This window comes from Gymnoscopelus braueri, assembly GCF_963280865.1.
Source record: "Gymnoscopelus braueri genome assembly, chromosome: 15".
Classification (NCBI taxonomy): domain Eukaryota; kingdom Metazoa; phylum Chordata; class Actinopteri; order Myctophiformes; family Myctophidae; genus Gymnoscopelus; species Gymnoscopelus braueri.
In genome coordinates, this window is record NC_137620.1 from 40500372 (window position 1) to 40513942 (window position 13571).

A 13571-nucleotide genomic window follows, 5' to 3' on the forward strand; every position below is an offset into this window, starting at 1 on the left:
TACATCCATCATCCTCTTGTCTTAGACGTTGTCATTTACTGGGGCGTCTCAGCCAGTTAATGCACTGTCCACCCGGGTTCAAATACCACCCCTGTCTTGTCTCACATGTCCCTGTCCTTGGTCTTCCTACATACTGTAGATGCATAAAATAAATCTTTCTTTCTTTCTTTCTTTCTTTCTTTCTTTCTTTCAGGGGCCCACTGGTCCAAAAGGTCTTAAAGGAGAGCCTATCTTTATCTCAGAGGATGATAATGGCGACATTGGGGTAATATGACACACACACACTCACACACACACACACACACACACACACACACAGTTCACATCCCTGAATTGACACATAAAACACCTAACCATTACATTAATGAATGCATTTCCTCTAATTATTATGCTTATTTAAATTTGCTTGTATTTCTTTCAGAGTTTTCCAGGTTTTCCTGGACCAGATGGAATACCTGTAAGATTTTCTTCCTTTGACTTTACTTAAATACAATACAGTACCAAGCGGTTATATTCACAATAGTGATGTTTATAACCATGACAACTCCTCTGTGGTTCTGAACGGGTTTCTGTTGTGGTCCCTGACAGGGGTCCAACGGTGTTGACGGTCCACCTGGTCTAACGGGTCCCAGAGGTCCTGACGGCTACCAGGTTTGTTTATCTCTCAGTATCTTATCTGTTTATCTCTTTCTCACAAATCTTGTCTCTTTGCTGAACCGTTTGATCGATTGATTGAAGACATATTAGTCAGAAATGTCAAACAGCACATGGTACAGTCAGACATTAAGGCCAAAAGGACAGCACAAAGAAGTCCTGGGGACAGATACATTTAATGCATTGCTCTGTAATAGAATTGAGTTCTAGTTGTGTGCATTACCGCTTATATTGGTGCAGCGGCACAAACGTGACACAAAGCTTGGCCAATCCACAGACAGAGAGACAGACAGAGGTTTCATGAACGTGCTGTATAGATAGATAGATATTATTATTATTTCTGAGTGCCCGGCTGTTGAATTAAGTCATATTCTAATCTAAAGAATAATATAACTGTTCCTCTCCATAGGGCCCGCCTGGTCCACCTGGCATCCCAGGACCCATGGTAAGTATTGCACTGGACTGTATAACACTGTGATGACTCCGCATTACATGGAGGAACTTACAACCGTTCAATGTTTACCAAAGTTAAAGGACAATTTTCCAGATTTTTTGTGTGTCAAGAGCTCGCCCTCAAAGGCGCTGCATGCCTGCAGGACGTAAAACGTCCAAACACACTATGCCATGTTGTTTTACCTTTTTTACGTTGGCTGAATAAAACTCAGGTAAAATACTTGGTTGAAGTTGCCATTTTAGAAGTTGCAGTTGTACTGTTGATCACTGTAAGTTTAGTTGAAGGGACTTGTTTTACTGAATGAACTGTGAGTGGACTTTCCCAACCGATAGTGTATAATGTTTTTTTTATGTTGTATGTATGTAATATGTAGTAGTATTGCTGGTAGCTGTAGGAGTGGTATCGACTGCATGTGTTAACCCTCTTTGTCTTCTAGGGAAGCCGTAGTGATGGATATGAAGGAGAGAGAGGAGACAAGGTATGCATCGTACTGCTAAAGAGAAGGCACATGAAAGTTAGCCTAACGCCAACGTTAGCTAACGCCACTCTGAACCCAATCCACAGTCTGGGGGGAGGCTCATTTGATCTCGTTGACATTTAAAACAGATGGTGAAATCACTGTTTTCCATCTATGTATTGCCTCACAGAACAACACGTTGTTCATCTAGCTAGCGCTAAGGATAATTTATTTTAAATAAAAGTTGAAAACCCAACATTACACAACACAACATTTCTATCGTACAACCTTGACATTACCGGCAACCATTTTTCCAAGGCATACCGTAGTTAGTTTTTTCTTCAAGGAAGTCAGTGTTTTCCATTCATTTCAGCATGATATAAAAGACATACCACCTATAGACATACCGCCTAAATTGTACTGAGAATTTATGATCAAACTATTGCTATCATTGCATTTTTATGCGCTTGAAAGTGTGGTTTGATTTGAAAAGTGTAGCCAAAAATATTCCCGGGGAGAAAAGATTGAATTACGAATGAAATTGGAAACACTCTGTGGCAACGCAAATAATGCACAATGAATGGAACCTCCCCAGACTCAGTGGAAACAGCCAGTCAGCCGTATCGTACTGTCAGAGTAAAGCCTGATTCATAGTCCGTCGTAAGATGGTGTCGCACACCAAAAATAGCTGATCTACAAGCCCACAACGTGGCACCGACGTAACGCATTGTGAACTTGTAGATCGGCTACTTTCGCTGAGCGACGCAGTTGTACGACGAAGCATGAATTAGGCTCTCTAGTCTCTTTTACACATGGTTGCAAAGAGTGTCTTTGTGAACGGAGATCCAAGGAAACATGTTGCTTTGTAAAAGAAAGCAGACATTTTTCTGTCAATATAAATTTTAAGATTCTCAAAAAAAGCACCGACGAGGTTTAAAAAGCTCAGTTGTTACCGTGAGGTATGGGAAATGTACTGAGGAAATCAACTGAGCATAGTCTACTATACTTCCCTTTACAAAAGGAAGAGGAAATCAGTGGAGCATGGTCTACTGTGTTCATCAGGAAATGTTCATTTAACTAGGTTTTGGAAACAGCGCCTCCGTCTGGATTCTAGGCTAGTACGGTGCTGGAGGAGTGTACATGGACAGTGGAGAGATTTCAAACTCACGTTTGCAACCGGTGTAAATGAACTATAGCAGGGGTCTTCAACGTTTTTCAGGCCAAGGACCCCCTAGCTGAGTGAGAGAGATGAAGCAGGGACCCCCCACTACACATTGGATTCATGTTTTCAGACATTTAACCACTTAAACCTTCAATACTTTGTAAACTTGACCTTTGGCACTGTACTTGGTCTGCTCTTTTTTTCCCAGTACACCAAGAGCTATTTGCCGAAAATAGCCGATCTACAAGCTCACAACGCCTCGCAGTGCGAGGCGTTGTGGGCTTGTAGATCTGCTATTTTCGGCTAATGTTCCCCTCAGAATAGGGATGATAGGGTTCAAGTGGTTAGTATAAAAAAGAAAGTCGCTATCACACAATTAATTTGGCGGCCCCCCTGTAGTTACTCTGAGGACCCCCTAGGGGTCCCGAACCCCCTGTTGAAGACCCCTGAACTATAGCCTGAACTTTGTTTGGGATTGACTATATGTTGATGATCTTCTCCAGTGCTTGAGTTTCATTCATTCATTCATTCATTCATTAGTTCGTTCTTTAGTAGACATTTGTCAAGTTGCATTGACTCACTCTCAAACCCTCAGATATAGTTACTTGTTGTTGTTATTGATTGATAAAAACAATATGAATTCTTTGACGTTAATGCACGATGATTTGATTAATGCTACAATGTTTCTCTGTCATTTCCACAACCGAGGGAGACTGTTTGGAAACTTTATCTTTACATCCAACGGCAGGCTTAGGGTATTCTAGCTGGATTCCCGCGCGTGCATGTGGTCTGTGAGCTCAACTGTGTGTGTGTGTGTGTGTGTGTGTGTGTGTGTGTGTGTGTGTGTGTGTGTGTCTGTGTGTGTGTGTGTGTGTGTGTGTGTGTGTGTGTGTGTGTGTGTGTGTGTGTGCGTGTGCGTGCGTGCGTGTTGAACCAATAAATGTACACATGCAAAATGTGAGTGTGCATGCATGTGTGTGCATCTTCACCCAAAAAGCTCAAGCAAGTGTGTGTGTGTGTGTGTGTGTGTGTGTGTGTGCGTGTGCGTGCATGCGTGCGTGTGTGCGTGCGTGTAAGTGTGTGTGTGTGCAAACAGCATGGTTGGACATAATACTATGCATGAAACATGCTTGGTGATGGCTTGATGTTGCCTGTCACTCTTCCGTCCATCCCACCTCCCTTCTCCTCGTTCCTCACAACTCCTTCATTTAACCCCTCCTCCCCCCTCCCCCCCTCCCTTACCCCTCCATGCCCTCCCCCCCACCCCCCTCCCCTCTCTGTCTCTCCATCCCTACCTCAAATTGACACATCTACCTCAACACATTATTCTATGTTTGTTGCATCCGTTCCCTGTATGATAAAAATCACCGTGTTTACCGAGTCTCAACTCTGTCTGGTTTGTTCTTTACATTGAAATGTTCTGCCACCAGGCTCCAGTCACAAAACATTCACATTTGGAATTCACTTTAAGGTTCCAATTCCAATTTTCCAATTGCAATTCGGAATGACTTCTTGGGGGGACGTTGCCGTTCAAATTCAAAATTAATTGAATTCGGAAAACATCAAGAGTGGATGTGAACGCATTTAACTCTCCACCCAGATACCAACCAACCAAATCTTTCAGTTTAAATGGTTTTAAAAACACGTTTTTGTGATTTGGCCAGTGGCATTACACATCCAACTGTTTCCTTAACTGTTGTGTGACAGCTCAGAGATATAGAGATCGTATAGTGTGATAATTTTTGCCCCCAAAAAACACATTTTGGAAGGAAACCCCCTCCATCCACATCCATGTGGTCACATTCAAATATTGAGTGGCCACTAGCCTAGTTTAAAATGAACACAAAATGAAATCAAATATCCAGTGCTGTACTTGAATATCCATTGGTTCAGCATACATAACTACATACAGACTACATTGGAGACAACAAAACGTACAATTACAATTTAATTACATTTCACGTCAAATCTCTGAGCTGCCACTTCGGAGGGCATTCGGTGGACTGTGATTGGGTGCTGGAATCACTTGCTCCTACTTCCTGTGGTGCTTAATTTGGTGGTGGTGGTGCATTTTGGGAATTGTAGTTCAAGTTCACTGCCGCACTCCCTTCCCTTCTTACCTCCACAAACCCTCATTCTCATTCCGTTCTCATTCCACCAATCAGAATAGGAGTACTAACAGTCAAGGGAACTGCCATCTTCCTCACACTTTCATGCATGTTATGCGCAACCAAATCTTTAAACCACACACACACACACACACACACACACTACTGATTGGTCATTGTGTTGAATGCGGAAACAGCTAGATTTACTGTTGAGCCTGTTGAGGTACAATTCTATTTTGATCATTTACAATTGGAGTTGAAGATTCTGTTAAATTTGTGACACTTATTATGGCCAGAGACAACTGGTCTCAAAATTGTCGACGAGGAACGAAAGATAAAGTAGCCCAGAGCTCTCCCTCTCTCTCTCTCTCTCTCTCTCTCTCTCTCTCTCTCTCTCTCTCTCTCTCTCTCTCTCTCTCTCTTCTAGTTCACCCTCTATTTCTTTGTTCTGTCGTTCCCCTACTGATTTCCTTTCATGCTCAAGTTCAGTCTCTCTTCTCTTCTCTTGTCTTCTCGTCTCATCTTCTCTCGTCTTCTCTGCTCTACTCTAGAGGTCCTCACGGGTCTACCGGAACCAAACAATACCCGACAGGACCCCAAATCTGTCCGTGTCTGGGTCCGTGTTTTATCATTAGGTGTAATACCCGAGGGGATCCAACGCGCTGACCTCTGTAGAGAAATGAAACTATACCAAACTATACCTCCATGGAATCAAAGTGGAGTGTGCAATCATGTAATTCCTTCTTCATCGAGGTGAAAACATGCAATTTAATGTCCTTGCCTCTTACTGGAGTAGCCTAATAACTGGCTATAACTAGCCTACTGTTACAGCAGCATTTCTGCCAGCAATTTTTATTACTAATTACAAAACCAACATGGCTAATTACTAATTAGCCATGTTGGGTTTGTCAAGTCCATGAAATACCCAACAGTCGGGGTCGGTACTGTAATAATATCCTCGGAACGAACCTCACCACTCTGATCCAATAAGGGTCAGAGTCCGTCTATAAAAAAAAAGAAAGTCGGCTCCACTTGGTTCTTGGATCCATTTTCATGGGTCCATCCGTGTTCGGGTCGGTTATTTGAATGAATCTCAGAACCAATTGGGTCTCGAAACAAATTTTACTGGTCCATTAGGATTCGGTCCGCCATTTTGGACTTGCGAAGAGCTCTCCTCTCCTCTCCTCTCCTCTCCTCTCCTCTCCTCTCCTCTCCTCTCCTCTCCTCTCCTCTTCTCTTAACCCCTCTTCTCCTCTCACCATCTCTCCTATACTTCCTTCCTACCTCTTCCTAATTCTAAATCATCCTCTCATCTGATTGGCTAACGGTGCGTTGTATGTATTCTGGACATCCAGGGTGACGTGGGTCTGCCTGGACCAGGCGGTACCTCGCCCCAAATCGGCGACCCGCCTATCACCGTTACGTTGGCCAAAGGAGAACAGGTAACACAGCAGGAACCAGAGAGGAGCACAGGTCACACACAAGCAACACACACACACACACACACACACACACACGTTACATGCATATAAAGTACATATACTTACATCCAGTGGTGGAAAGAGTACTCAATTGCTTTACTTATGTAAAAGTATCAATACTGCAACATAGAAATACTCCGTTACAAGTAAAAGTCCGGAATTCAAAATGTACTTGAGTAAAAGTACAAAAGCATTGGCATCAAAATGTACTTAAAGTACCAAACGTAAAAGTTCTCATTATGCAGAATGTCCCATTTCAAGTTTTCAAATGCATAAAAATCTTTTGAAAATAGCAGATCTACAAGCTCACAATGCGTCACATCGCGACGCATTGTGAGCTTGTAGATCGGCTATTTTCAAATGGCCAAAATGTATGTAGGACTGAAGTGGTTAATGTATGTGTTGAAATAATAAGCTAAATCTACAAAGTAACTAGAAATGATAGTGGAGTAAAAGTACAATATTTGCCTCTGAGATGTAGTGATGTAGAAGTAAAAGGATTGGAAATTGTAAATACTCCAGTAAAGTAGAAGTACCTCAAAATTGTACTTAAGTACAGTACTTGAGTAAATGTACTTCGTTACTTTCCACCACTGCTTACATCGAAACATATACAGTACATACACAGCGGAAACGTTGGCTATGATCAAACACAATAAAGAAGAATAAATTAAGTTATTTGCGCCATGTGTAAGCAGCACATAGACACATATGTTTGGACCAGTGTGTAACTAGACCAAAAAGAGGTCATAGCCATGGCCATAGTACCCAACAACAAACACACGCACCCACACACCCACCCACACACACACACACACACACACACACACACACACACACACACACACACACACACACAGGAGAGGTGTGTGTGATATAAGCCATGGTACCGTGGTAAAGGAGCAGTGATTGCAGCAACCCTCTCACAGACGGCGAGGGGTGAGAAAGGTCTTGGTTTGGAGAGAGCTGGGGAGACCAGCAGGGGATCTGGTGAGGTGGGGAGACCACAGCCCTGTCTGTGTGTGGGCTCACCCATCACTCTTAGCTCACATAAGAGTCACTCACACAGAGTTAGCATCCAGGATGTGGGGACGCCAGTGGAATAGACGGGGCGGCCACATGCTCAATGGGTATAGTGAGTGAGGCCGTCAAGGAACCGGAAGGTCACCAGTTCGCCCCTCGGTCTGCCCAGTCTACGTCTCCCGGGGGAGCAAGACACTTACCCCCCCTAACTGCTCCCTGGGCACTGTATTACTGTAATAGTGCCCACTGCTTCTAATAGTTAGAATGGGGAAATGCAGAGGGGCAAATTTCACATTATGTGCAAGTGCAGGCCTGTGCATAGGGCTTGTGCCCCAGTAAATTCCCGCGGAAACAGGTGGATAGTTTTTTTTTTTAAAGCAACAACCAAAAAAATGCTATAACTGTATTCGCCCGGCACCCCCAATCCTGGATGTGACCAAGTGTCGAGCTACAGCAATACAGTATGTGAGGTCATCCAGTAGATGGGGCTATAGAGACAAGGTGCTCACCGCCACACCCTTTTTTTTACAGAGCAAACAAAATTGGCCAGTGCCATGTTTTTTCTCTGACCACCGGGGTCATGATTCTAAAGCTAAGACCACATTATCAGACCAAATGTGTTATTTGGCCCAGTGGCAGTGGTGGAAAAAGTACTTTTATTTAAGTAAAAGTATCAATACTGCAATGTAGAAGTACTCCTACAAGTAAAGTACAAGTAAAAGTCTGGTGTTCAAAATTTGCTTTAAGTACAAAAGTATTGGTATCAAAATGTACTTAAAGTACCAAAAGTAAAAGTACAGAAATGTTTGAAAATAGCAGATCTACAAGCTCACAACACGTCGCGATGCGATGCGTTGTGAGCTTCAGCCCTATTAGTAGGGGGTACTAAGTGAAAAATCGTTACGCGGCGGATAAAAGCATGAAATTTGATACAGATGTCCCTTGGGTCATCCTAAAACATCCTAGAAGGGGTGCCCAAAAAAATCTTAAACGGGAAGTGAGTTATGGACAAAATCCAAAATGGCCACCTAAACTGTTGACCGTTGACTCAAAAGACACCAAAATAATCTCCAAAAAGCATAAAATGTGGCACACATGTCCTTTGGGTCATCCTAAGACATCCTAGAAGGGGAGCCCAAAAAAATCTGAAACAGGAAGTGAGTTATTGACCAAATTGAAAATGGCCGCCTAGTGTTGTCGATTGACTCAAAAGACAACTAAAGAATCTCCAAAAAGTATAAAATGTGTCACACATGTCCCTTGGGTCATCCTAAGACATCCTAGAAGGGGTGCCCAAAAAAGTCTTCAACAGGAAGTGAGTTATTGACTAAATTGAAAATGGCCGCCTACAGTGTTGGCGATTGACTCAAAAAGCCTATAGAATCTCCAAAAAGTATACAATTTGGCACATATGTCCCTTGGGTCATCCTAACACATCCTAGAAGGGGTGCCAAAGATAATCTGAAACAGGAAGTGAGTTATTGACTAAATTGAAAATGGCCGCCTACAGTGTTGAAAGATGATGCAAGATACCTACAGAATCTCATAAAAGCATGAAATGTGGTACAAATGTCCCTTGGGTGATCTGAACGCATCCTACAAGGGGTGCCCAAAAAGGTTTTAAACAGGAAGTGACCGCCTAAAAGCAGTTGACACAAAAGAAAACATAAGGGGACGTCATAAAAGTGTATAATTTGGTACGTACATTGAGTGCTTCTTAATATATCCTAGAAGGGGTTATTTATTTGTTTGCTTGTTTATTAAACTTTTTAGGAAGGGACCTAAATGGCTGTTTAAACAGTTGACCATGGCAGTCTGCATATTATGCAGACTCAATACGACAGGTTATGCAGTGCATAACTTGCCGTATTTTGTAGTCTACCTTCTGTTTTCATTTCTACATCACTTATTTATTTTACTTTCTGCATAATTTTTTTATTGTACTCTTTGAATCTTCTTTATTTATCTAACTCTCTGCATATTCTCATTTATTTTACTCTGCATCTTATCTTACTCTGCATATTCTTATTTTACTCTCTGCATCTTATTTATTTTGCACTCTACATCTTCTTGCTTGTTTTACACTCTATCTTCTCATGTATTTTCTTCTTGATCATTACTGTTTTTTTGTGATTAGTGTTTAGTAACTACATGTATTCATGTGTGCCATTTCGCAATTACCAGCACATTGGCATAATGCTCTGCAAGGTAACCCAGCATCCCGGCATCTACACTTTCTCGAACAGAAGGGCTCAGCTTTGCAGCCACACTTGAGTTCTCTACAAACTTAAGCAGCCTCTGGCAAGAGTGTCCATAAAGGTGTCCACGAATCAGCGACTTTAATTTATTTGTCAGGAGATGGTAGAGATTGCATAGCTTTCAGGCTTCTGGACCAAATGCTAGATTGGCTGCTCGATTTGAATATTGTAGCAGTGCCCGTGTGGGAGGAGTGTTTTCCATTGAGAGACTATTCAAACTTTTTTTGGCACCCCTTAGGATGCATTCAGATCACCCAAGGGACATTTGTACCAAATTTCATGCTTTTATGAGATTATTTTTTATGAGTGTCTTTTGCATCATCTGTCAAGACTGTACACAGCCATTTTCAATTTAGTCAATAACTCACTTCCTGTTTCAGATCATTTCAGGCACCCCTTCTAGGATGTCTTAGGATGACCCAAGGGACATGCCATTATGCCATTATGAGATTCTTTAGTTGTCTTTTGAGTCAATCGACAACACTGTAGGCGGTCATTTTCAATTTTGTCAATGACTCACTTCCTGTTTAAGATTTTTTTGGGCACCCCTTCTGGGATGTCTTGGGATGACCCAAGGGACATGTATGCCAAATTGTATGCTTTTATGAGATTCTTTAGTTGTCTTTTGAGTCAATAGATAACACTGTAGGCGGCCATTTTCAATTTTGTCAATAACTCAGTTCCTGCTTAAGATTTCTTTGGGCACCCCTTCTAGGATGTCTTAGGATGACCAAAAAGACATGTGTGCCAAATTGTATGCTTTTATGAGATTCTTTAGTTGTCTTTTGAGTCAATCGACAACACTAGGCGGCCATTTTCAATTTAGTCAATAACTCACTTCCTGTTTCAGATTCCTTTGGGCACCCCTTCTAGAATGTCTTAGGATGACCCAAGGGACATATGTGCCAAATTTTATGCTTTTTGGAGATTCTTTTGGTGTCTTTTGAGTCAACGGTCAACAGTTTAGGTGGCCATTTTGAATTTTGTCCATAAGTCACTTCCTGTTTAAGATTTTTTTGGGCACCCCTTCTAGGATGTTTTAGGATGACCCAAGGGACATCTGTATCAAATTTCATGCTTTTATCCGCCGCGTAACGATTTGGCCATTTTTTGTGCTTAGTACCCCCTACTATATGTATAACATAGGGCTGAAGTGGATCATGTATGTTTTATAATGTAGTAATTTATATCTGCAAAGTAACTAGCACCTAAAGTTTTCAAATAATTCTAGTGGAGTAAAAGTACAATATTTGCCTCTGAAATGGGGTGGAGTAGGAGTAAAAGTATAGACAATTTGAAATTAAGTAAAAGTAAAAAGTACAAATAAAAGTACTCCAAAATTGTACTTAAGTACAGTACTTGAGTAAATGTACTTAGTTACTTCTACACCACTGCTCTTGAGCGTGCTGGTGCTTGAGTCTCTAGTGACCCCCCCCCCCCCTCTGCCCCAGCTCCTCTTCCTCCTCCCCTCGTCTTCTCCACGTTCTCTCCATCATCCATTCCTCCGTGGGTCAAACGCACCGGAGACACGCGGTTTGTCCTCCGAAAAACAGCCCCCATTTTCACCTCTTATCCTTCTACAAACGCCCCAAAGCGGAAACACCTTAAGCTCCCTATGGTTTTTCCGTCCACCCGCCATTTTGTCTGCTTCCTCCTCCTCCTCCATCTCCTCCTCATTGACTCCGCCCCCCCACGCCGTTCCGTAGTAAACAGCTCTCTCTCCTCCTTGGTCACCGTATTATGCAGGGCGACGCAGGCTCGCCCGGCGACCCCGGCCAGCCAATGAACAATGGCGTCGTGGAGTTTGTTGGCTTTCCCAAAGGAGACAAAGGAGCACAGGTTCGTCCTGTAACGCAAAAGTCACAGGCTCAATCCCCACAATGACATCCTGTACTGGACTGGTATGTTGATTATATGGTGACTTCCCCAAAACAGGCTTCAACATAGCCATGCGGTAATGATCATATCTCTATAGCCGAGATTAGAAAGAGTCTTCTTGTGAGGTAACCGGAATGCTCGCCCCAAAACACGCTCACCCCCATTTTTTTTTTGCAGGCCGCTCGCCCCCCAGCGGTTCTTGTATTGTTGTATTTGTTTTACTGAGGATAAGGTTAAAAATACGTTTAGGGTTAGGCATAGTCTTACTGAGGTTAAGTTTAGGAATAAGGTTACGTTTTGGCACCGTTTTACTGAGGTTAAGTTTAGGAATAAGGTTAGGTTTCGTCATAGTTTTACTGAGGTTACGTTTAGGAATACCTGGTGGCGACCGTACCAAGGTCGCCGGATTTGACCCAGGGCGAGCGTGTATTGGGGCGAGCGTTCTTGTATTCCTTCCGTAACAGTGCTATATGACAAACTACTGAGTTTGGTTATTCAATGGCTTTTCCTCTAACCATTAGGCAAGAATGTTCAATTACACACGATAGATAAATGTAATGGCTGTAGGCTGATGGATACATTACCATAAATCTTAAAGCGCTCAGCAATAATGAACCCTACTCATTTTGGTGACCCCATGGCCTTTCTTCTAGCCTTAGTGCCACCCTTAGGCCAGACTTTCCGATGGCTTTGAAACAGTGGCGTGTTCTACCGTGGTACGCTGTATACGCTGTGTGCAGATTTTTTTGGGGGGAAAGCGTATACAGTCTAATAACCATTTCATCCATTGAAAACGCGATAGCGTATCGCGCATGTCGTGCAGGGAATAATTCTCGTATACCCTCCGAAAAAACCTAGAACACACCACTGCTTTGAAAGTTTTCCAGTGCATTGATGCTGCCTGGAGGAAGAAACAATCTCAGTGACCCACTGACTGTTCCTCAAGTGCCACCCACAGGCCAAAATATAAACTAAAAGCAAAAGATATCTCTCATAATCTAATAGGGCAGACGACCCTTCAGACAACATGTCCAGTTTGCTGTAAGAAGCGTCACGGTCTCGAGGGGATTCTAGCGGGGTCTTAAGACTCTTTAGTCTTGTTTATCATTGCAACAACCCGTTGCTACTATTTTAGCATGCTAGCGTTCCCGGAAGAGAAAACCTGTTGTTTTCATCAGCTTGAAATAATATGTAATAATGCAGTATATAGGTTTATTTGTATCGATTTCTATAGATAGATGGATGGATAGATAGATAGATAGATAGATAGATAGATAGATAGATAGTATATATAATCTATCTGCTAGAGCAGAGAACAAGATCTCCTGCTATCGTTCTCTCATTTTCTCTCTCTCTCACTCGCTCTTTCTCTCGCTCTTTCTCTCCTTTCCTCTCTCTCTCTCAGGGAGATTATGGCCCTAAGGGATATCGTGGATACCCTGGAAGACCTGGCCTACCGGTAAGTGTTGCTTATTATCATTTAGAGCAATCAGTATCAGCAGGAATACAACGCTGCTTTGCATTGATTTATATATTACAGTAAATCTTACATTACATGTCAGGTATGAGGCTTGAGACCTCTACCTGACATGAGCCCATGTTACTTGGTCTTGGGGACCTCCAGGAGTGAGCGGGAGGGGTGAAGCCCTATACTGGTGATGTAGTTGTCTTGCTTAAAGTGTTCTTTACCCAACGGTTGTATTTTCTTCCCCAGGGAGCTTTTGCCTACCCAGGTGAATATGGAGAGAAAGGCATCCCAGGATACCCCGGGGGACGGGTAAGAATACTACAGTTTAGAATTATCATGAGGACATGTCTGTATATCTGTCCTTTGTCCAGGGTGCCTCAGACATCTCCTCACACCCTATTCTCCCCTTTTTTGTGCCTTTATTTATCTAAACAACCCTCGGGTCTTTCACCAGGCCCCATGGGGAAAATACTGCTAAATAAGCACTTTGAGGGCAAATACTCTATGTGTCTGTCTGTCTTAGTTTTGACGTGACCTATTATGCCTTTTTCTTAGTCTATTTCCTACATTGGTATGGCTCTATTTCTTCTTCTGTGGTCTTGTATGCTCCGATCACACCAGATCTTCT

At 42.6% G+C, this 13571-nt stretch overlaps 1 protein-coding gene across 1 annotated transcript in view; it reads left to right on the plus strand.

The window, feature by feature from the left end:
• col4a6 (collagen, type IV, alpha 6) overlaps window positions 1-13571 on the plus strand; it is a 180508-nt gene that overhangs the window by 127094 nt on the left and 39843 nt on the right. Inside the window, exons 8-15 of the mRNA XM_080450966.1 lie at window positions 194-265; window positions 422-457; window positions 589-651; window positions 1064-1099; window positions 1545-1586; window positions 6191-6277; window positions 12881-12934; window positions 13190-13252. Of these exons, the coding sequence (XP_080307092.1) occupies window positions 194-265; window positions 422-457; window positions 589-651; window positions 1064-1099; window positions 1545-1586; window positions 6191-6277; window positions 12881-12934; window positions 13190-13252 (453 nt within the window). The remainder of the gene's footprint in view (window positions 1-193; window positions 266-421; window positions 458-588; window positions 652-1063; window positions 1100-1544; window positions 1587-6190; window positions 6278-12880; window positions 12935-13189; window positions 13253-13571) is intronic.